The following is a 22,634-nucleotide window of genomic DNA, read 5'->3' as shown; positions in this document are numbered from 1 at the left end:
CTTCTCTGTGGTGACAGTGACAGGACCCGAGGGAATGGCCTGAAGCTGAGTCAGGGGAGGTTTAGGCTGGATATTAGAAAAAGGTTCTTTACCCAGAGGGTGTTTGGGCACTGGAACAGGTTCCCCAGGGAAGTGATCACAGCCCCAAACCTGACAGAGTTCAAGAAGTGTTTGGACAATGCTCTCAGTCACATGGTGTGTCTCTTGGGGATGGTGCTGTGCAGGGCCAAGAGTTGGACTCAATGATCCTTGTGGGTCCCTTCCAACTCAGCTTGTTCTGTGATTTTGTGATTCTGTGAAATAAGTATTGAAATACAGGCAAAAACAAACAACAAAAACATCTGTAAGAATCCAGAACAGACATTCATATAATATTAAAATCCACTTAAAGTGAAGGTGATGGTAAATACACAGACACACACTGGAACGAAGTTCAGTTCTGAGGACCGTGAGTTGTGGATGAGTTACAAAGGTGAATTAGCAAAATAAGTACTGACCATTTTAGATTTTTGGGCTTCCATGAAGTACCTAAGGAAAGGGTGTAGTATGTCATAGACAGGATAATAACTTTGGTATCACATCTGAACCAGACAGGAATTGGCTGATTGTACCATATGAAGATATGATCTCAGGAAATGTATGGCTCACAAAGATATATGTATGTTTTCTTTTTCCAAGGGACCAAAATTCCATAAGCCTAGGAAAAAGGTAATAGGAAAAACTGCAAAACAGTCAGCAAATGGCATGATGTGTGAAACACAAGACTTGGTATACTGGCTCTCAAAATTTAGTTATTTGACTGAAAAAAAGGGGACCAAGTCAACTTTTTCAGGAAACTTAAGGAACTGAATAAAAATATTGTGATCAAATACTTGTCCAAATAGCAGAAATATTTGGTGAGGTGACATTTTTTAAAAACTAAATGCATGAACAAGATTTTGGCTGATTGGGTGCAGTGCTACCAAGACCAGTTTGTCAAAAGTTACAAACTGTCAGAAGACACTTTCTTAAAGTTGTTTTCTGAAAATGTTTGGTACTGGTAACATTTCAGTATATATCAACCAAGATGCACTTAGGTCTCACAGTGGTTAAAACAGGCACAGATGAACACCTAGGGAAGCTCTCTTAATGAGCTTTGAGAACTGGGAAACTGCAAGAAGTAATTTTAAAAAGAACACTGCCGATATCATTTGCAGAGTCTCCAGCATTTAACAACTCCAAAGATGCTAAGACCAAAGAATAAAAGAATGGATATTCCATCCTACTCTGCAGTACAGCATGGCAGATGTTATCAGTTAATTCACATGCACGTGATCAGCCATAACAATTAGCCTAAACCCCTTGCATCAATACAAAATCAATATGGATGCCAGGGCATAAAGAGATTCAGAGTTCTGATGCCTGTTCTACACTTGTTTTGGACAGAGAAAAGATACAAAATTCTTCACAGACATTTCAAATGGAAAATTTTGGATCTGTGTTGCTACAGAGACATGTGCTTGAACGTCTGCCTCTAACGTGACATCAGAAATGTGACTACAGCAGAAAAAAATGCGTGAAGAAATCACAAAGGAAATGCAAAGGCCTGGGTACAGCTGTACAGACCTTCTTTGTTTGCAATACAAGGACAATTTTAAAACCAAAATTAGACCATTTACTGCCGATATCTCACTAAAGAGGAAGAAAATCTGAATAAGCACAGAGAAGGGTAAAAAATTTTTGAAAAGTAGAAAATTATTCTGTAATGTGAGTTTCATGCTATAATCTCCTTTAAGAAATTCTCTTAGATGTGTAGTTGCACCTGACACATAAACAAATGGTATGACACAAAGCAGTGAGTGCAAATGGCTGGAAAATTTAAAGGTGATGCAGTATCTGGGAAAGAGCAGAATAGACGTGGAGAAGTCAGTGTTTCCCATTGCCCTTTTCCCAGTTTGAAAGAGAGTGTTCAGTGATCAGCAGGGTGTCCCTAGAAGAACCATGTCCACCAGAAGGAGTTTTGGGATCTGTTTGCCCACATGTACAAATTGCCTACATGGTAATTGCAATAACCATGATGGCCGGTGCAGCCCTGTGGCACTCATTCCTCTGGCACCAGCAGGTCCTCAGCTGTTGGCCCATGATGGTGATGTGAAGTGAGTCAGCTGATCTGGGGAGGCGGAGGATGCTGAGGAAGGTTAGCACAGTTTCAGTGGTAGGAATCGTGCATTGTGTCTGATATGGTAAATACTTGTCTTTATTCTATAAGAGATTATGCAAAACATAAATAAATGGCATCTATGTAATTCTGCTGCTGGGTTGTACTATCTGATTCAAAACTACTTTTACTTGAACTAAAAATTCACCACTTTTTTCTGTTGCAAAGGAATAAAGAAGAAGCATGACTGTTGGGTGCCATGTCAGGTATAAACACAAAAAACTAAAAGGGAGTTGGATAGCATAAGTCATATATATAACAGGTGGACTAAGCATATAACTGGGATTTTAATATTCTATCAATAGATTTGTAGCTGTGTATTTGAGTAAAAGGCACTAAACTGATTTCTCAATAATCCTCTATTAATGTACAATCTATGTGGAAATTCTTAATCATGATACGTAAAATCAAATGCACTAAAAGTATCACATCCATTATAAAACTGATAAATGATAAAAAGGTGCACAAATTTCACTTCATGTGCATTGTGTATTGCACTGGGAGCTGAAGTGAAGTTTCTGGTTGTGATTTATATGCCACTAATAGGTTCTATTCTGGGTTATGGTTTTGGATTTATGGTTGTCCCTCCCTCTGTTAAACTGCAGCGGGATAGTATTAAAACATTAGTTTCTTAAGTGTATGTATGCACACATAGATATGCTTGTTAACTGTTTATATCAAAGATCTCCCTTTTAGTGCTGAACCAGGAATAACACAAATGTGTTCAAATTTATTATTATTTTAAACCATAAAGCATGCACATATTCTTACCTGCTTGTTCTAATCTGGAAAATGGCAGTATAACAGAATTGTCTGTAGTCCTACACCAGCTTCTGCATCATAACTATTTAAAGCTCAGACCTTTGTCAAGTTTCATTGAGACAGACCAGTACTGTGCTTTCCCTCCGTCCCAATGGCATATCTTTAAAGTGTACAGCCCAACTTTAGAGCTTATTACCTGGAATCAGTAGAGGGGTTTTTTTTGGCTTAGGAGACGGATGTTGTTGATAAGCTGAGGTCTTCTGTTCTTGGTTTAACTGAATGATAAAACAATCTCATCCTCTTTGACGATGAGTAATAAAGCATTGCTATTTGGACAGTATCAAGTATTCATGTGTCACCATAAAGATATTTTAGCAGCTGGTGACAAACCAGTCGGCCATAAATTAAAGTATGAGAACATGTTTATTCTCCCTCCTTTCAAAATTATTTGGAAACACTGGACTTCCCTGATTTGGAAACACTGGACTTGCCTGTTTATGAGACTTTAGGGAAGAGGGGATATATCCCAAGCAGTATCAGATGACATTGCTTCTCATGTTCTGCTGTGTTAGTGCAGTGAGGCTTGCTGGTTTACACCAGATGAGGATATGCAGTGCAGCTACACTGCAGAGATGTTGTCTTCAGAGGGGAAACACTCGTGGCCCTACTAAAGCTTATTTCAGAGGATTCATTTGGTCTGTTCTTGTCCATTTCTCAGACTTCTGACCAATGTCACTTGTAAACACAGCTCTCCTATGAGCTCAAGGCAGGAAGCTCCTCACATCAGTCTGCATGTTTGTTGGGCTACTTCATTAGCCTTTAGAATAATTAAAATCCCAATTTCCATACAAGAAATATAATTAAAATAACAGCAGAGACATTGTCTTGTGGGTGGATTTCTTATATCCAAGCCTCAGCTCATTTACACATTGCAAAATAACCAGAAGCATCCTAGACCAGCACAGAGTGCTCAGCTTTGGTCATTTTCTTATTGCAAAAATGGATCTAATTCCCTGAAGTTACAATCTACAGTGAAGGCACCTGATTCATCAACAGAAAATTATTTTCAGTTTTAATATGTAGTTATGCTAAAGAGTAAGAATGCTATTATATAAACTTTTTTTTGCTATTAAAATGTTATGCTTAGGGAAATCCTTATCATTAAAAACTGCCTGAGAAGCATATTAACGTAAACAGTTTCAACAAATCATGTATCCTAATTGGATAGGAAGAAAAAAAACGGGGGAAAAGTGCTTATCATAGCTGGATTGTACAAAGTATCCTTGATTTCCTTAATCATCAACCCTGTTGATTAGAGTCCTCCAGGACCTTTTATAAACAGAAACCTTGCTCTGGATGACCTCTTATTTTCTTTTCCTGCCATTTGTGTGACCCTCGTTGTTCCAGTGGTGTAACAACCCAGGCACACACAGATGTAAAGAACTTCAGGAATACACTGCTAGCCAAATGCAACTGAACCTTGTAATCCCAGGTGTGTCAGCCTTGCTTCTCTTGCATGTGCATGGTTCCCCATGACAACTGGAGCTGCATACGCAGAAACATTTCAGAAGGAAAAGCTCCTCAGTTTGGATGAACTGTGCTTTGAGAAGGAAGAAAAACTTTCCACTGTCTGAAACACCAAGGCGTCTGCCATCGCGGTTACTGGGAGATGCTAACTGAGAGCTTGAATAGCCAAAAAAGTGACAGATTGTAGTGATTCTGGTGTAAGGCCAAATGCAGTTGTGATTGGAAAAGGATAACAAGATAGGAAAAAAGCATGAAATGGCAAAGGCCAATGCACCTCTGCTTTACCTAGAAAGGGAAGGGTTAGGTTTCCAGTAAATCTTAACTTGCTCATCAGTTCAAGTACAGCCTTGCTTAAGTTTGAAGAGGGCCAGATTTATAAACAGTGCAAGATTTTCCCATTCTGATATGTTGTTTCTCATATCTCTTAAGTAATTCAAAATTAATGAGGTTCCATTATATTATATGTAGGACAGAGATACTTGGAATGCATCATTTCTTCAGCAAGACTACAAAGCACGAAGTCTAATGATTTATTCCATCACACACCTTTCCAATTATGTTCTGATCTTCTGTTTCAATTGCTAAGGAACTAAACTCAAGTCATTTCAAAGCCTAGATTTATGTTTAAGTTTGCAATAAGCCTTCCAAATGAAATATAAAATAATAAAAATCCTGATCTTGTCTGGGATGCATCCTTCCAATTTCTGCTCATGGAAGACTAAGAACCTTGTAACTTTACAGCTGCCATAGGAAAAAATAATGTCATTCCCCAGCCTGTATCAACCTTGACAGAGATTTGCCTTTACATTTTGACTGAGTGCCCTGACTACTAAAACATTACTTTTTTACACAGTAGTGTGGAGATCTTTGTCTCTCTCTTGTTTTGACCTGAACAAATCCAAAATAAAACAAAGCTCTCACGTGTACTACTATGAAGAGTTCCATTTCAATGCATTTCATTTTTTTTGGAAAATCCTTTCCCTTTAGACTTTATTATATTTTATATTAGTTCCCTTCAAAATCGTATTTTCTTTGAGGAAGTAGGAGTCACTAGGATATAAGGATCAGTTTGAAACATCACTATTTCAGTAAGTGCAAAAATAAGTGTGAAACCCCATCTACATTTTCTTCAACGTATTTTCTTTTATTAAAGGTTACACTGTACTTTAAAATCTCCAGAAACTTGCTATGGGTGGAAGAAAATCACATACAGCATTTTTAAAAGCAGCAGTTCTTTTAGCATCCCAGTGCACAGAGACATATTTACTGCATTTGAGCTCAATATAACTACAGTTGTTATATTGTTTAAGTAGTAGAAAAAAATGTTTAAGTAGTAGAAACCTTAGTTAATGAGGTGATATAACCATGCATAAATTTGTAATGGTTCTAGAAATGGTAACTCTTTTTCTCAAGGAAAATGTATTTCACATTTTTTCCTCAAGAAAAATCTTACACTCTTACCCTACCCACCAAAAAAAAAAAATTTGAGAAAATATCCTTTTGTTCTTTTTCTCTCCCAAAACAGATGTATCTCCAAGAAGTTTCTCTTCTCAGTATATGTGTTTGTGTGTGAAAGACAAATATGATTTCTGTCTCTACCACACAAGGGCAAAATGTGGAACACAGACTCTCAGACACATGCTTTCAGCACACAATAACTTTTTTCATCCTTGTCTCACTGAGCAAGCATAGCACACATAGTATAGGTAATAAATACATATAGCATAGTACAGGTAATAAATACAAAACTGCATAGCACTGATAGGAACCAGAAGAGTAAACTTTCAAAAAAAATTACCTCTTTCCAACTCCTACCAGCAGTTTTGTGATACTATTTTAACTGACTTGAAGCTGTGGATTAGTCCTTCCAGGATCGTTAAGTACTTTCTGTCCTTGCCAGTTCCCCATCAGAGGCCCTGCTGGGGTCTAGAGTACAGGAGAGGACACACTCCTGTGTGTGTGGATCAGCTTCAGTAAGATGCCTGGGACAATTTCACTGTGCTTACAAAGCGTATCGCCCATCTGTACTCACCGTATGTTTTCCAGGGAAACAACAAACTTTAGTCAAGTAAAATGTGATTAAATTTTAACAAGAAAAATATTTTATTGCAAGCAAAGAATTTTTCATGCTTCTCAGACCTTTCCTTCAGTATCTTTTACCCTGTCCCAAAGAAGAAACTTCCTTAGGAGAATCAGATGTCGGGTGGCCTGGATGCCTGCCATCAACCCTCATAAATTCAGAGGCATCCTCTAAAAATGTGTAAACCAGATTTGACAATTCATGATTTAACTACCACTGTAAAAGTGGTAGTTAAATAACTAAAGTACTTATTCTTCGTTTTTTTCCAGTTGGCTTCTTGTCCATTTTATTCTTGGCCTACACAGAATTTCCTACAAGGAAATGTACCACAGGGTAGCCAACTCTTAGGAATTATTGTTACTATATGTGGAACTTTTTCAGTTTTGTACATAATCCTTTCTGAAGTTGTGCAATAACACTGCCCATGGAATTAAGCTGAAGTTTCTTGTAGTGGAATAAAAAGAAAACTTTAAACAATCACACTCATTTTTCCATGTGTTCTTTTCTAATAAAAAATGTGGCATTTCTTCAGCCACGTTTTAGCAGAGGGATCTTATTCTGTTTTTGTGACTAAGGCATTCAGTATGGGATTTACAAAACCAAAAATAAAGACACTGAAGAAATCTCTAAAAGTGCTTTCAGTGTAATGTAGTTACAGAAGCTGACACGTTTAGGAAGGAATACTATGTTTTCAAATTGTTCTATGACAGCAAAAGCAATTAAGTCCACAATGTTTCAATGTACTGCCACTAACTGTAATTTAGTAAAGCACCATTATATGGCAAAACATTAATAATATCATTTGTTCAGGTAAATTATTGCCTGAGTTGACACATATGATATTTACAGCCTTATTGGCTTGTAGAGTTGTAGGGTCTCACAGTCTAAAAACATGCAAAATATTTATTGGGGAAAAGTCAATATTAGGTCAACCCTACCCTTGCAAATATTCCTCTATTTAATTCATTTGCAGTGCTTTTTCACCAGTACCACACTAGTCCTCATCCTGCAGGAATAACAAATTAATTGGCTGACAAGGAACAACTTACTTCTGGACAAAGAAATACATTGGGCTGCCAAATAAAACACAACTTCCGTCCTTTTCTTCTTGATGGGCTGTTTAAGGAACTCCATCAAGTACTTTTCTCCTTTTGTGAACATACAAATTGTTATTTTATCATTTCATAACTTTGTGATGGTATTCCAGAAAAGTATCTAAGTTTATAATTCCATACAGTGTGTATGCACTATATCACTGCATATCATTGAGCTGCAGATTTCCTTAGGGTATGGAGCTGAATTGTGCTCCAAGCTCTATCACTGCAACTCTGTTGACCTCACTGTTGTAAAGAAAACTTGCTTGGAATAAAAATTGCATAAATACAGGTTGATGCTATTAAAATAGACAGTCTTAAAGAAGGTTCCAATGTGAAAGAAAAGCAGGCCAAACAAGCAAGGCAAAATTTCTAAATGCTTTCATTCACAGGTTGTCCAGGGAAAGTTATGCCTAGGGTGGGTATTCATTCATTGCCTTACAAGCAGTTACATACCCATTGTATGTAATTACACTTGCATGTACCTTAACCTACTGATGGGAACAAATTGATTTCCCAAACTCATAATCTCAGTTACTTCACCTGTATATTGCAACAATGAGAATATATCTCACAAAACTTTTAGCTTTTAAACTAAGAACTAATTTTATGGATGTGGATATGGAACATTTTTCTCTAGCTGTATAAATTACCTGTGCTCTGATGCTCAATATCCAAAGTCTTAGAGTACTTTGCTCTAATATTTTTGTGTATTATTCAGTTCTTCGGTGTTTCATATTCAGCAGCCAATCTTAGCTGATACTTGATGCTATTCAGGTTAGGCTTAGACCATTCACTGTGAAGCTCTAAGGACTGTGTGCTGCTTGCAGATGTGTAACCACCCGGGGGAGCAGGATCCCAAGTTTGGCTTGGGATGTTCAGATGCCCAAGGTGGATTGCTAGACACAAACAGTAGTGACAACTTTCCTGATGTTCAAGTGCTGGTTATCTGTAACAGGCATTTTTCTTATTTGCCATTTCTAGGAATTTGTCATGATTGTTGTCTTTGGTTTGGAATTTATTATTCGTATCTGGTCTGCTGGATGCTGTTGTCGATACCGAGGATGGCAAGGAAGACTGCGCTTTGCGAGGAAACCATTCTGTGTAATAGGTGAGTGTCCCAGATCTAGTTATTTTAAGATAAACACCTTCACCCACCTGTTTTGTTTCTGAATGAAAACTATTGGAGTCAGACTCTGTTTACATCAACCAGCTTTAAGTCCAGAATAGCTGTGTGCCAACTCTCATCTGCCCAGGGTTTCTTTAGATATAAATCATTATATCCCTAAAAACCAGTCAGTCCACATTTCTTATGTTCTCCAAAAGACATTTTCCTATGAATCTCATACAGCTGGCCTATATATTGGACAAATGAGGGGTTGAGAGCTGATCTTACTGAAGACCAGAGGAGTTGCATGCTTTTAATGGATACACTACGTCTTGTACATACATACATAGATGTCATGTACATATGTGTATATATCGTGTTCTCCTTGTTTAACCTCTGTGATCAGACACTACAAGGAGTTTGAAAACCTCCCTAGAGACATCTTCTGACAACATTTCTGCTTCCTGTTTTGCTGTTCTCTGCACGACAGTCCACATATCAGCTCTGCAGTGACACTAGCATAAGATACAGCATCTTCTTCATTTTTTCTTCTACATCTATTTCAAGAGACTATTCCTCCCCTTCTTTGCTCTAGAATTTGTCTGTGAGAATGGTTAATAAACTCATGACCAGTCAAAACCCTATTTTGAAAAGGGATCTGCAGGAAAACAGTTTCCCAATAAAGGCAGAAGTCAAAGATCAAATTCATCTGATAACTCACAGGAGGTGTGGTATAGATTTCCACATTTCCCGTAAAACTACTCATAGCTACCCTCCTACTGTTGGTGAAATAGTTCAGGCAGGTCTTCTGGCACAGATCACCCTGTAGGGGGATGGGTTACTTCACTTGATTATGGTATTTCCTTCTTTCTCTGAAATTCACCTGCTCTTCTCGTTTCATCTATGTTTATGTAAGCAGTTTCTGGCCCTAAAAGCATCTTTTCTATCCCCCTAGGAATCCTACCACTTGCGAGTGGAATTAATTAGTAGACAACAGTCTATTGCTTGTCTACTTACATACAATGCCTTCCTATGCTGGTTCACTGGATGGAAAGGAAACTTTGTTCTGTAGCTTCTGGAAAGTAAACCAATAGCTTTAATTTCTTGCCATTGACTGTTCTGCATGTCTCTTCTTCTATTGATCGGCTTTGGTCCATTTCTGGACTTTAGCATCCCAGAAGGGAGTTTCTGATGTTCAGCATCTCTCTAGATTTGATCTTTTGAGGAAAAACCAAATCATCTTGCAGCTCTTGCTACTCAAATTAATTATTTGCCTGACACCTTGGCTTTGCAGTCATGGCAAAGTATGAGGCAGCAGCAGAGGTCAGAAGGCTGTGTTAGCCAGAGCACAATCAGTAGATTATTATCTCCCTTTACTCATCGCTCATTAGACCACATCCAAGATACTGCACCCCATTTTCCCCCTCCAACACCATACCTGAAAGACCTTAATAAACTGGAGTGAGTTCAGTGAAGCCATCAAGTTGATCAGTGCTGTTGCCCTGTGAGGAGAGGCTGAGAGACCTGGGTGTGTTCAGCGTGGAGAAAGGATGGCTTCAGGGAGAACTCAATGAAATCACTGCTAAAGCCTCCTTAAGTGCATGTGACCAGTTTGGGCCTATTACTGTTAATTATTTCCTAAGTCATCCATTCAATTATTATTTCCGTTTATTGTTACAGTGGAACAATAATATTTTAGAAGATTTAGTCTGTTTACTATTAATTAAATTTGCTATATATCTCCAGCAGATCTTTTCCCTGATTATTTTTTTGTGATTAAACACAAATCACATAGGGCAATGGCCTAAGGGCTAGAAATAACAAATTTGAGGATTGCCTCAAGGGTCACATTTAGACAGCCTTTATTTTTTCCATTAATGACCTAATAACCGGAGAAGTTTTATTCAGGGCCAAAGCTCTGTGCTTATGTTAGTGTGCCTACAATGTCACTGCTCTGACAAATTAGTTCATCAAGCATTGCTGTGTGCTATCAGGTTAGTAATTACATCTATCAAATTATTTGACAGTTTTGTACCCTTGTTTATTTCTGTGAAAATGGGAATAACAGTGTAGTATTAAACCTTGCTTTGTGTTTTGTCCCATGTTACCTGACATCCCTCATTTCCTCTGATTGTATATGAGCTGGTTTACATAATATAAAGGGCATAGTAACACATCCTTATAGGCATGTAAGGTACTTAAATATGTACATACCCCTGCAAATCCTAAATGTCACAGGTATATCACTCCGAAGCTTGGCTGTTAGCACTGCATAACAGTGTTGCTGTGTTGTGTTGCTCAGAAGAGCAGCAATCCAAGCAGTCCAGATTCTAACTTCTCCCTGGAGCCTCTGGAGACCAGGGATGCTGACAACCAGGAAGAACTTGATGCCTGTGCCTTAGCTCCCTGAACATCCACAAAATAAAAGAGAGCATGTCTAACTGGGAAGATATAAGGCATCCACTCCCTGTCAAGCCATTTGGGGACACTGAAATAAATGAAGAGTCCATTGTCCTTCCTCTGGCAATGGGCTCCCAGATGGTGGTATGTGACCTCACAAAATTAAACTTCTGGCCACTCTCCTATGTGTAGAGGATTTACCACCACAGTGAAATCTCAGTCTGTGAGGGCAGCCTCCACTTGGGACACTGTAAAAATAGTTAGGAATAATAAATAAAATACTCTGGATCGAAAGAGTAAGATGCTGCTGGTCTCACCTTCATGTCTGAAGTCTGCTGAGCTGTCCAAGAAACTTCTTCCTCTCCACTGACTCTGGAAGAGACTTAGGGACTCCTATGTGAGAAGGCCCAACAAGAGCAAGTGAATTTTAGACATAGAATCATAGAATATTCTGAGATGACCCACAGGGATCATCAAAGTTCAACTCCTGGCCCTGCACAGGAGCACCCCTGAGAGTCACACCATGTGCCTGAGAGCATTGTCCAAACACTTCTTGAACTCTGTCAGGTTTGGGGCTGTGATCACTTCCCTGGGGAACCTGTTCCAGTGCCCAAACACCCTCTGGGTAAAGAACCTTTTCCTGATATCCAACCTAAACCTCCCCTGACACAATTTCAGGCCATTCTCTCAGTCCTGTCACTGGTCACCACAGAGAGGAGATCAGTGTCTGTCCCTCCTCTTCCTCTCATGAAGAAGTTGTAACTGCAGTGAGGTCTCCCCTCAGTCTCCTCCAGGCTGAACAGACCAAGTGCCCTCAGCTGCTCCTCACACGGCTTCCCCTCAAGACCCTTCACCATCTTTGTTGCCCTCCTTTGGACACTTTCTAACAGTTTAATGTCTTTCTAACATTGTGGCACCCAAAACTGCCCCCAGCACTCGAGGTGAGGCAGCCCCAGTGCAGAGCAGAGCGGGACAATCCCCTCCCTTGCCCAGCTGGGGATGCTGTGCCTGATGCTCCTCAGGACAGGGCTGGCCCTCCTGGCCTCCAGAGCACACTCCTGACTCTAGTGCCTAAACTTTATTCAATTTAAAGTTGGGGGTGGAAACCCCTATTTCAGAATTTTTTCACTTTAAATTTGAGCCTACTTCTAGTAATATTACATTTCTCCAGGGGAACTAGACTTCCTGGTGGTCCAGCCAAGTGAAAGATTTCATATATTTCAGTTAGTCCATTAGCAGTTTCACCACAGCTGCTTCTATTTCACCTCTAGTCAAGCTACAGCATGATGGAAATGTCAAAAGTTCAAATTCTGTTGAGCCTGCAGAATGAGCAAATTCCCAACAGGAAGCTTAAGTCCATTATCTGTAATCAGGCCCTTGAACTTCATGGCTGGTAAACCTTGTTTCAGAGCATTAAGTGATAGCAGCGACTGTTGCTTATTACTGGATCTATTTTTCATTAATTAGAGTTGTAATGAACCATCATGTGGTACTTTTGTCAAACCTTTATAAACAAATCCATATCTAGTGTGTTACAAGATCTTCTGAGCATTTAATTTGAATTACTTCAATATATTTGTGTAATGGCACGTTGTGTGTCTGTCACCTTGGTATTTAGACACATTGTATAGTTTAAATACAGACAGATAGTAAATCTGCTGCTTGTGATAAACAATATAAACAGCCCCTTTCCAGTGTAATTTGAACTCTAAATAACCCAGAGATGGTCTGTAATTAAGTATATCCTTGACCAAGAAGACATATCTCACATCACATCTCATTATAAAACCCAGAAAAAAAAAGTTACAGCAAATTTCACGTTTGGGGATCTCCTGCCAGCTGAACTTGAACTTATCTTAGAAACACCCTGCCCACTTCACTCCAGAAAATACTCTGATAGTAGTAGTAGTAGCAGTAGCAGTAGCAGTAGCAGTAGCAGCAGTATTAGGCTTCAAACAAAAAAGAAACAAAAACCAAAAATTTCAGCAGCCATAATTCTGTGCGATGAACAGAGGTGCTCTTTAGTCTAGATTTGTCCCAAAAAATGTAGATTTTTAAAATTAGTATTTAGTGGCATACCTTCATGTTTTACAGTTCTGGCAATGAAGTTTTTAGAAATGTGTAGGAAAAATGTCTGCTTAATATAATCTATGGGCATTATCCTTTCATATTTACTTTTGCTGACTACTACCCTTGCTGCTGAGTAAGGTAACATTTGCTGGGATTAAAGACTTCAGTCTCTGGTCTCCTCTTTCTAGAAGTTGTGTGTCTGCTGTTCAAAAGAAATCTAGTTTGGTACGATGCAGTTCACATTGAAGTTTCTTTCTGGTATGAGCTAGAGAATTCAGCAGCCTGTGTTTGTCCATGCCATGGTTTTTTGATTTTACTCTAGAGTCACTATTGTGTTTGTGACGTAGAGTAGAGGAGCTACTACCATGAATTGGGCAGCCTGGGATATGAGGAATAAAGAGACAAGTTTGTGATACAAAGGCTGTTAAAAGACAGTGACATTTTATTTAAAAGAATTTATTTGTAATAATAGAATTCCTGCATTAGAAGGCTATAAAAGATCTTTTCTTAAGCATGAGGTAGTTATCCATTTTGAACAAGACTAATATAACTCAGTACCTCCACTAAAATGTTTAGTAACTGCTAATTCAGCTCCCTTTTTTTAGGAAAGTGTCCTAAAGTCAAATATCACAGTCAAATTGTTTAGAAATTATTTAGAAATAATGAGGCTCCCTGTCCATCCTCACCCAGGTTCTGTATATGATTTAAGAAGTCTTTCAAATTATTATTTATCTCTCATATTTGAATCTCAGAAAATACATTGTAGTATAATGATAAGGATAATGATGATAATGATGATAATAATAATAATAGATATTAAATTCTATGTATTATAAAATATTATGTAATATGAAAGTGTGTCATAGAACTTCCAGTGCTGTTTATGAGCTGTGACTTGGAAATGTATGATAAGGAGGGAAGCAACTGACACACCAAGCAGCAGTCAACATTTTCTGGTTATAGTATTCATATGTTCAGTTTTGCTCACATTTTTTAGGGACTGGCTTTAAACTTGTTGCTGCTAGAGATACCCAGAATATGAAGGTGCTTAGAAAAATACTTTTCTTTTAATAGTCTGCCTTTATTTGTTTTGATGTTCATATCCTGCCATACTATGCTGAATTCTCATCATATTCATGGACAACATAGTTTCTCAGATACCATAAATATGTGTAAGTTTGCCAATTCAAAATTAAGTAGTTATTAATATAAACACTGGTGTGGAAGTTAGAGGTAGGCAGGATTGTGCCAAATTCATTTATCTGCCTACTTCAGTGTATGGAGTCTCAAAAGTAGTAAAATGGTTTATTTTTCAAATTTTATCATTCTTATCGTCTAACAAAAAATTATATTTTTTGATGATGTGAACAATATGTCAGAGTGTAATTGATATGCAATAAAATTCTCAGCTTTCTTGGCTTCTTGCCAGATATTGTGCTGCAGATCGGCTGCTTCGGTGTGTGATATTCTTTGTAACTCCCATTTCAGATCATTGTCAGCTCTTTCCTGTAGCTTCTCTTTGAGAAGAATTGTTGCTTTGTACAAGTTCTGCTTTTGGAACAGTGAATTATGCTCTCCAGGCAGAAATCTAGATACATTAGGAACATTTTCATATTAGCCCAAAAGAATCCTATTAGACTAGGAGTTCGTTATTTGGGCTTTTGCAACTGCCCATTACTTAAAGTCATTACATGAATGCCATTGGCATTCAGGACTGTGACACCCCTGGCTTGCTGCACTGCTTTACTTCAAAAGCCACTTTCAGTGTGTCTTCTATTTTACTAACATGCCCATAATTACTCAGGGGGGCTTTGTCAGCATGTTACCATGTCAGCATGGCTGACCAAAAGTCTGAGCATGTTGTTAAGGACATTGTCCAAAAGCCTCTTAAACGCTTACATTCAAGGGGCATTGACTGCTTCTCTAGGAAGCCTGTTTCCATGTTTGAACACCTGCTCCATAAATAAATGCCTCCTAATGTCCAGTCTCTATGCATCTCTAGATATTGTATTGTGGGAAACTACCTCGTTCAGGATTACCTGTATTAAGTACACTTTCACCAACTCTTTTGCAGAGATAACAGTTCCTTTTTTATTCACCCTGCAGCATATGATCAGGCGACATGCTGCTATTTCACATTTCCATCTCTTTGCTTCTTTTAGTTTATAATTATCTTTCTTGTAACTGCTGAATGTTGTGATTTTTTTGCTCTCTTTGCTGAACACTAGTTTATTTCTCTTCAAGTCACCTCTGTATGAGGGAGGTCTCCAAGAAAGGGGTTGTTGGTGCAGTTGGCTAAGAACAGTAGTTTCATTTTGCTTGACTGTATTATTGTTTAGAAACATAGACATTTTCAGTTGCTTTAGAGATAGTGTTTGTTTCTTCATATGCAGTTTTCTGGTATCTACTCAGCTTTAATTTTTTAACTGTCAATGCTGACAGTTTAAAACAGACGCTTTGCCCACTGTTACACTCAATATAATCAAATTGATTGCCAGGTGTCTTCATCCAGCCTTGCCACTAGCTTATTAGTGATCACAAAGCTTGAAGAAATGCAGCTTCCACAGATGTTTCCATTCTTCTGTGTCCCTTCAGAGAGCTGCATATTGCCCCCAGCACTGCTGAAGTGACTGATGGGCATAGTAGTCCGGTGAGAGTTGCAGGAAATCCCTATTTTCATGATCATGTCTCAAATGGTTACACTTCAACTGCTACATTAGGAAAACACTTGTGTACAAGAGAGAAAATACAGATTTTTAATTCCTCCTTTTTACACCTGCTATGTTAAATACAGCAGTTAGTAAGGATTTGACAACGTAACAATATTGTTACACTGTGTAACAGAGTTACAGTATTTATATCACAAGTTTAATAAGGCTAAGTAGAAATATTTGCATATTTCTAGATGGCAAGTTGGGCATGTTCTGCACATTTTAATTTCCTCCCATCCCTAGCACTTAAGCACCAGGCACCCATTTACCTGTTGTCTCCCATTAAAGAAAAATTACATTTTTTATCTTTAAGCCTGTGCTGATAGCTCTCAAAATTGAGCTTTGTCCTTTGGTAATAGTTGATATTGCTGTCAATACAGATGCAAGGAAGGTGACCATCAGATCCATTTTACATCAACCTACAAAAGCTCCTAAGTCGTGTAAAGGAAGCCACTCACTTTCACCCTTGTGTAGTACTGGTGCCCCAATGCATGTATGTGACCACCTGGGCAGCAGCCAAGGCAAAGGCAAAAGCTCTTTAATTCCTGGGGCTCCCCTTTGCCAGCCCAGTCTATTCATGTGACCCCCATGCTGGAGATTGTTTCATCTGTGATGAAAACGTCACAAGGCAGATTGGAGAAGTTGTCACACAGAATGACATAATCTACTGTATTTAAGATCTCATTTTGAGATTGCCTCTATTTGGTTTGTGAGAGTGATACCAGATTATGGGGTTTTTCCTTTCTGACAAGCACTGAACAGAGCTTCTATTTCTTTCTTCATGTCTCCCACATCAGGAAGTCTCAAGTGTGGTTGTGCAAGATGCCCCACATCAGTGTTCTCCAAATTATATAAACCTTCTTACTGGCACAGTGGTCCCTCTTAGGCTACTCACACACAAATTGCAGGTGGGGTAGCAGCTGAGGGTAAAGAGTGACTGGAGATGTCTGGTTCTGTATGTAATCTGAATAAACTCTGTATTTACAGAAACAAAGGAGTCCCAAGAGGCACTCACTGATTACGCAGACATCCAAAATAGCTGTATAGGTTAGAAATGCAAGTTCTGCTTTTAGGCAGCAGGAAGAGGTTTTTGCCTCTGAAGGGAGGCTCAGAAAACTGAATGTAGGAACTCTTTCAGCCGACACTGAGGGACCCATGTTGCTGCCTTCAACATCTGCATTAGATAACTCAGCTAGATACTGGATACCTTCTGTTTGCCCACCAGTGTGTGAATTTGAGAGCAGATTTTCAATACTGTCTCTTCCCTCTCCACCTACAAACAGGCTTTGTCTCCCTCAGAGACAGGTTTTTCTCTCCCTGATCATTTCAGCATCTTTACTTGTCAGTTTCCACCCATCCATTTTCACCTACACACCATGGATTTTTCTGTTCCCACTTTTTTTTGGCCTTTCCACTCCCATGCCACTGTATCGCCTTCACTTTATCCACAATCTGGGAATGCGTCAGACGAACACTTCCAGACCCCCTGCCCACCTGTCCCTGCCAAAGGTTTTAGAGTATGATGAAAAGGCCATGAAAGTGCACGCTCCTGCCCATAGATTCTTCCCATTATGGCTGCAAGGATCCAGCACGGACACAGCAGTGCTTCCTTGCAGGGCTGGGTCATGTAGGAGTCCTGGTTGGTGTCTTTCCACTTGCTGACTAGTGCCAGAGACCCCTAATGATGGTGTTAATACCTGTAGCCCAAAATAGCCAATCACACATTGAGTAATCAGTGGCTGACTCACACAAGAATTTGAATCACCTGAAAAATCTAATTCCAACAAGTCAGGGGAAAACATCTAAACTTTTCTTTAATTTCCCCCAGTTATTCCTTTATACCTCAGAGCAATGAACTTTACAAGTCAATTGCATCTTGTATTTTTTTTATCAAATTTAAATTGTCTTTTGATCTCACTTTTATAAGAAAGGGTAAATAGGAGGCATCCAACAGGCCTTCTTATCTTCCACTAGTTTGCATACCTCTATCTGCCATCTCATATTTGTCTTCTGACTAACCACTCCTAAATTATTCAGCCCTTTCTCCATATACAAGTCTTGCCATGCTGTAGCTATTTTGTTTTTTTCTTGCCGATAACCTTGTGGTTTTCTTACAGCCTGATGTAATGAGCCTCTTTACTCATCAGGGGTGTATGTGTGTCTGGCTATCCATCCTGTTGCCTTTCTGTCCAGAAATTTTCAGCTGTTTTTCTCTCCACTGCAATAGCCCTTTTCACTAAGGTCTACTGCCATCCAGGAACATACAGACATAGTAAGTGATTAGCAAACCTTGTTTTCCAGTGCTTTCAAGGCACAAAACTATTTCTGGACAGAATAAGTGAAGATTTATGGAAAGAATCTGCATGTGTTACTCTCAGTTTTTTTCTTAGGCTGAACAAAAATTGGGTTGGTAAGTACTAGGTCAAAGATACAGTTTTAAATGCTTCTGTCAGCCTGTCTTAAAGCCAAATAAAACTGGTACTGAATAAATACTGCTTTATTCCTTCTGGCAGGTACATATGAATTATGTTAAAGATCAATTATTGGAAAACGCTAATAAAGTATAACTCCATGAAAGGCTTGCAATTGAACTTAATCTTAACTTGCAGGAGGCCCTTAGATTTTTATGAGTTATTGAGCCAGCTGCTAACAACATAAAGATGTTTGCTGAGGATTTATTCAGTCCATAGAAAGATTGTGTGCTCAACAGGGCCATGAACTATAATTGCGAACAGTACAACAGGTGAAATGTTCCCATTAATGTTGTTATTCTTATCTGGACTAAATAAAATATGGCAATCATAGCTACAGTTTAAAATTCAGTGCTTGTTGAGCTACTGTGGTTCTCAGGCCATAGAGAAATATTTTGGCTGTCTAAGCAGAAGGTTAAATGACATTATTTTAATGTTTTTGCTGTCATGGTCTGACAATATGCTACTTTTACACAGGAACAGGGTACATATACTTTTAATACACTGACACAGTAGTGAGTAGCACTGGTTGATCCATTACTGGGCATGGAATTAGGATTTTATTATAAAACTTTTTTAAATTACAAAAGAAAAATCTTACTCATCTTCATTAGTCCACAATTTAAAAAGGGAATATTTAGTTTTCCCATCTAAAAATTATCCAGTATTGCCTTATCCTTTTCCTTCTGTTTCAGAAATTTTTTTGAGTACCAAGTTAACTTTTGTTGTATTTGATTAGCTTTCCTAATAAGAGTCTTTGACTTGTTTCCAGTTCTCTCTTTGCTAGAAAAGATAGCTTTATGTTTCGGTGAGTTGTTTTTTCTAAGTGGACCCACTTCAGTTATATAAAAATAACATTTATTCCAGAAAAAGGTTGTCTATATTTCCAGGAGGTTACTTTCATTTCACATTAAAATAGTTTGCTTATTCAGATGATTCCTATATATTGCAAATAAAAACTAGAAAGGGAAAGAAGGGTTCAAGGTGATTCATCTATTTGATTTCTTCCCTGGGATATTGCTTAGCTGATAATAAGAAAAATCCAAGTTTCTATTCACAGATCAGTTTTAGTGGACTCCTTAAAATGGAAGGCAGTGACTAATGTAGCCATTTTCCACTGTTACAAACAAACAAAAAAAATTAAGTAGAGATGAGGTATTAACCTCTGGATTTTTTTTATTCCACTTCAGTGCCTAGACAGTATTACATATTTCTGTAGAACTTCTTTCTCTTGTATGTGCCACTACCATACATTACTATCTTCCTGTTTTTCAACAGCAATAAAAGTCAATTTTCACACTCATCCATGTTTATCTCTGTGAATTATCTTGATAAGCAAAACCAGCTCACTTTCCTACCTCTAAAAATACCATGTTGTTTTGCATCTTACAAAAAGATTAAAAAAGGAAGCGAAATCACAACCTTGTTTTGCCTGTAATGACAATTAAGATGATTTCCATCCAGATGGTGTTACACATTTGAAAACACAAAGACCTTTTGGCCGGAGTGACAACAACATCTGCAAAAATCAAACAGCATCATCCATCCCAAGAATTTCCTGAAGATATCCTGCCAATTACTTTTACTAGTAGGTGACGATTAATCATAACCTGTCTGGCATCTGAGCAGAGATCTGATCCCTGCCCAGAAAGAAAAGTTATATTCAGACAGAGCTGAAAGCAAACTTTGCCAGGACCCAAGATCCTGAGCATCATTATTTTTAGAATGTGCCCAACTCAGATTATCTCATATTGCTTTGGTGGTGTTTTGTTGTTGATGGTGGTGTTCATGCTTTTTTTCTCTCTAAAATTGAGGCCTTGTAGATGTAATTCTGCTCAGCTTCTTGTGGGAGGTACAGAACTCAACTTCCTGCCTCTCCCAAGTTACGCTAGAGATGTTCAGGTGATATAGTTCAATGGGTGCTATTAAATTGCTTTTTGAAGGGGGGGTATAGGCAGAAAATAATGCTTGAGAATATCATTTGAGGGTGGATTCAGGTGACCTCAGAAGGCTGCATGTCTCCAGAGTAGTCTTGAAAAAGCCAGTTTTCAGATTTTGTCTATCTTGCACATGCTGACTTTTACTTTGCTGATAACATAGTTCTGCTTCTTCCAATGAGATAATTTACAAAACATGATAACACATCATCTTTCTAAATATGGTAATATCATTCATCTCTCTGTTCAGAGATGTAATTCCAGGTAAAGATATTTAAAATTCTTTGTTTCTGGGGTAAATACTTATGTAAGGTCACTGTAAGTTCAGCCCATATTTGACCAAATTTTTCTGTCACAATTATGTGAAATATCCCACTAATTTTATAGTAAGGGAACATTCACAGAGCAAAGGAACTACCCCTGGTAAAAACATTACATTTTCCCCTTTTCAATATAACTGTTGCAGCATATTCTATTCATGTTTTTTATTCTTTGCCCTCCTGAACTGGTAGAGGGAAGTGATTAATCCCTTTTTTCAAGATAAAAGCAGTTTTTTAGCCACTTACAATGAAATTACCTTTTCTGTCCCATGATCTTTCTCAACAAGTGCTCAAGGAATAGTTATACAATTATATCCCTCGCTGAATACCCCTCTATTAGGGTATTCAGAGCCTTAAACTCTATGAAGGTCTTTTTCTTTTCTTCTTGTTTTTTTTTAGCTAGCCCAAAAACCATGAAGTACACCAATGCTCAATATGTTACTAGGCTGCTCAAAAAGGCTTCTCTTACAATAGTCAAGTTTGTGTAAACAGACCTTCTCTTTTAGGAATCTGAAAAAAGCAACCTTATTTTCATGTACTGATGTATGTCTGAAGTCCAATGTCTGTCATCAGGCTTTATCTTAAACTGCTTTAAATTGCCAATTTATATCAGTTTAGGAGAAACCCCATTGAATATATTTTTGTTATTATATTTCTATAGTGTGATGTGCTCATGTACAGTGGTCTGGAATGTGTGTTTTGTTAACTTTGTGTTGTAGTGTCTGATTAAAATTCAAAGTACATTTCTACATTGATTAGATGATACCCTTTGGTCCTGACCAGCCAGCTGTAGAGATTATTGTCGGCAAATTGAAGAGAGTTATGAGAATAGCAATAAGGACCGAAAGGACTGATATCCAAAGAGATATCAGAAAAACTAAAATGCTGGTCATTCCTCCCTACCACCACTAACCCCTTAGCGACTCAGAATAGAAAGCTGTTAATTGTTTCTATGTAGTGGTTGTTGCAAATCTCAATTAAAAGCTCTTTCAACTACTCAGCAAGTGAGAATAATTGCTCACAGTGCCGCCATACGTGTGCATGACCTGTGCCATGGTAAGCAGATGGAGCTGATATCAAAGCTGGTTCATGCCCTTTGTGGAGCACAGTGTCTCTGTAACACCACAGAATCATAGTGCTGGGGTTTTTCTAAAAGTAACTTTGAAATTGAAGATAATGAACTGTCCTGAGAACTATTCAGAAATGACCACTACAAGCTGTGCCTTTTCTCTGGGTCATGGATAATAACTCCAGCTCAAAATTAGACCTTAGAAGGACAGCCTAAGGGTAGCTTAGATTCAGTCATACAATTGCCCAGTTAATTTCCTTTGTGAGTTAATACAGCTGCAGGCTAGATAAAACAACCTCTTGAGATTTTCTGCTTATTTCTGCAATTTTGGGGGCAGATATACCCTACTCATGTCCTACTTTGTTGCCTCTCTGTACTGCTCTGTAACTGGAGCCATTGAAGTTTCCTACCTATTCTTAATAAGAATGTGTGAACTCTGAGCATTTTCTGTGAATTTATAGCAAACACTATTTTGATCTAGTGATGATCCAAAAATGATTAAATATTGTTCATTTTTCTATTCAGAAGAAAAAAATCTCAAGATTCATTTAACCTGTATTGTCTGAAAGTATCATTTCTATTTAGAAGGGAAAGATGTTTCAACATATTAGCATTAAATGCAGGCAGCAGGCAAAGCTCCTATAAACATATTCTTCCTTTGAAGAATATGAAAAAGAGAAAGATGATGCAGGTTTGTGTATTAGTTTGAGCATGTGCATGAGCTTTGAGCAGATGAGAGATCATCATTGATTACATTTCCTAATAACCATAGAATCACAGAACAGTTTGGGTTGAAAGGAACAACATCTAGTTCCAGCCCCCTGCCATAGGCAGGGACACCTTCCACTGGACGAGGCTGCGCTCATATACCTCAGAGCAGGGCCCAAC

At 38.3% G+C, this 22,634-nt stretch overlaps 1 protein-coding gene across 1 annotated transcript in view; it reads left to right on the top strand.

The window, feature by feature from the left end:
• Positions 1-22,634, top strand: part of KCNQ5 (potassium voltage-gated channel subfamily Q member 5) — an 83,278-nt gene that overhangs the window by 7,941 nt on the left and 52,703 nt on the right. Inside the window, exon 2 of the mRNA XM_008637609.2 lies at positions 8,645-8,771. Within this exon, the coding sequence (XP_008635831.1) occupies positions 8,654-8,771 (118 nt within the window). The 5' untranslated portion in view covers positions 8,645-8,653. The remainder of the gene's footprint in view (positions 1-8,644; positions 8,772-22,634) is intronic.

The sequence above is a fragment of the Corvus brachyrhynchos genome, unplaced genomic scaffold, assembly GCF_000691975.1.
Source record: "Corvus brachyrhynchos isolate BGI_N302 unplaced genomic scaffold, ASM69197v1 scaffold136, whole genome shotgun sequence".
NCBI lineage: Eukaryota > Metazoa > Chordata > Aves > Passeriformes > Corvidae > Corvus > Corvus brachyrhynchos.
The sequence above is the reverse complement of the archived record's forward strand: the minus strand, read 5'-3'. Positions and strand labels throughout refer to the sequence as shown.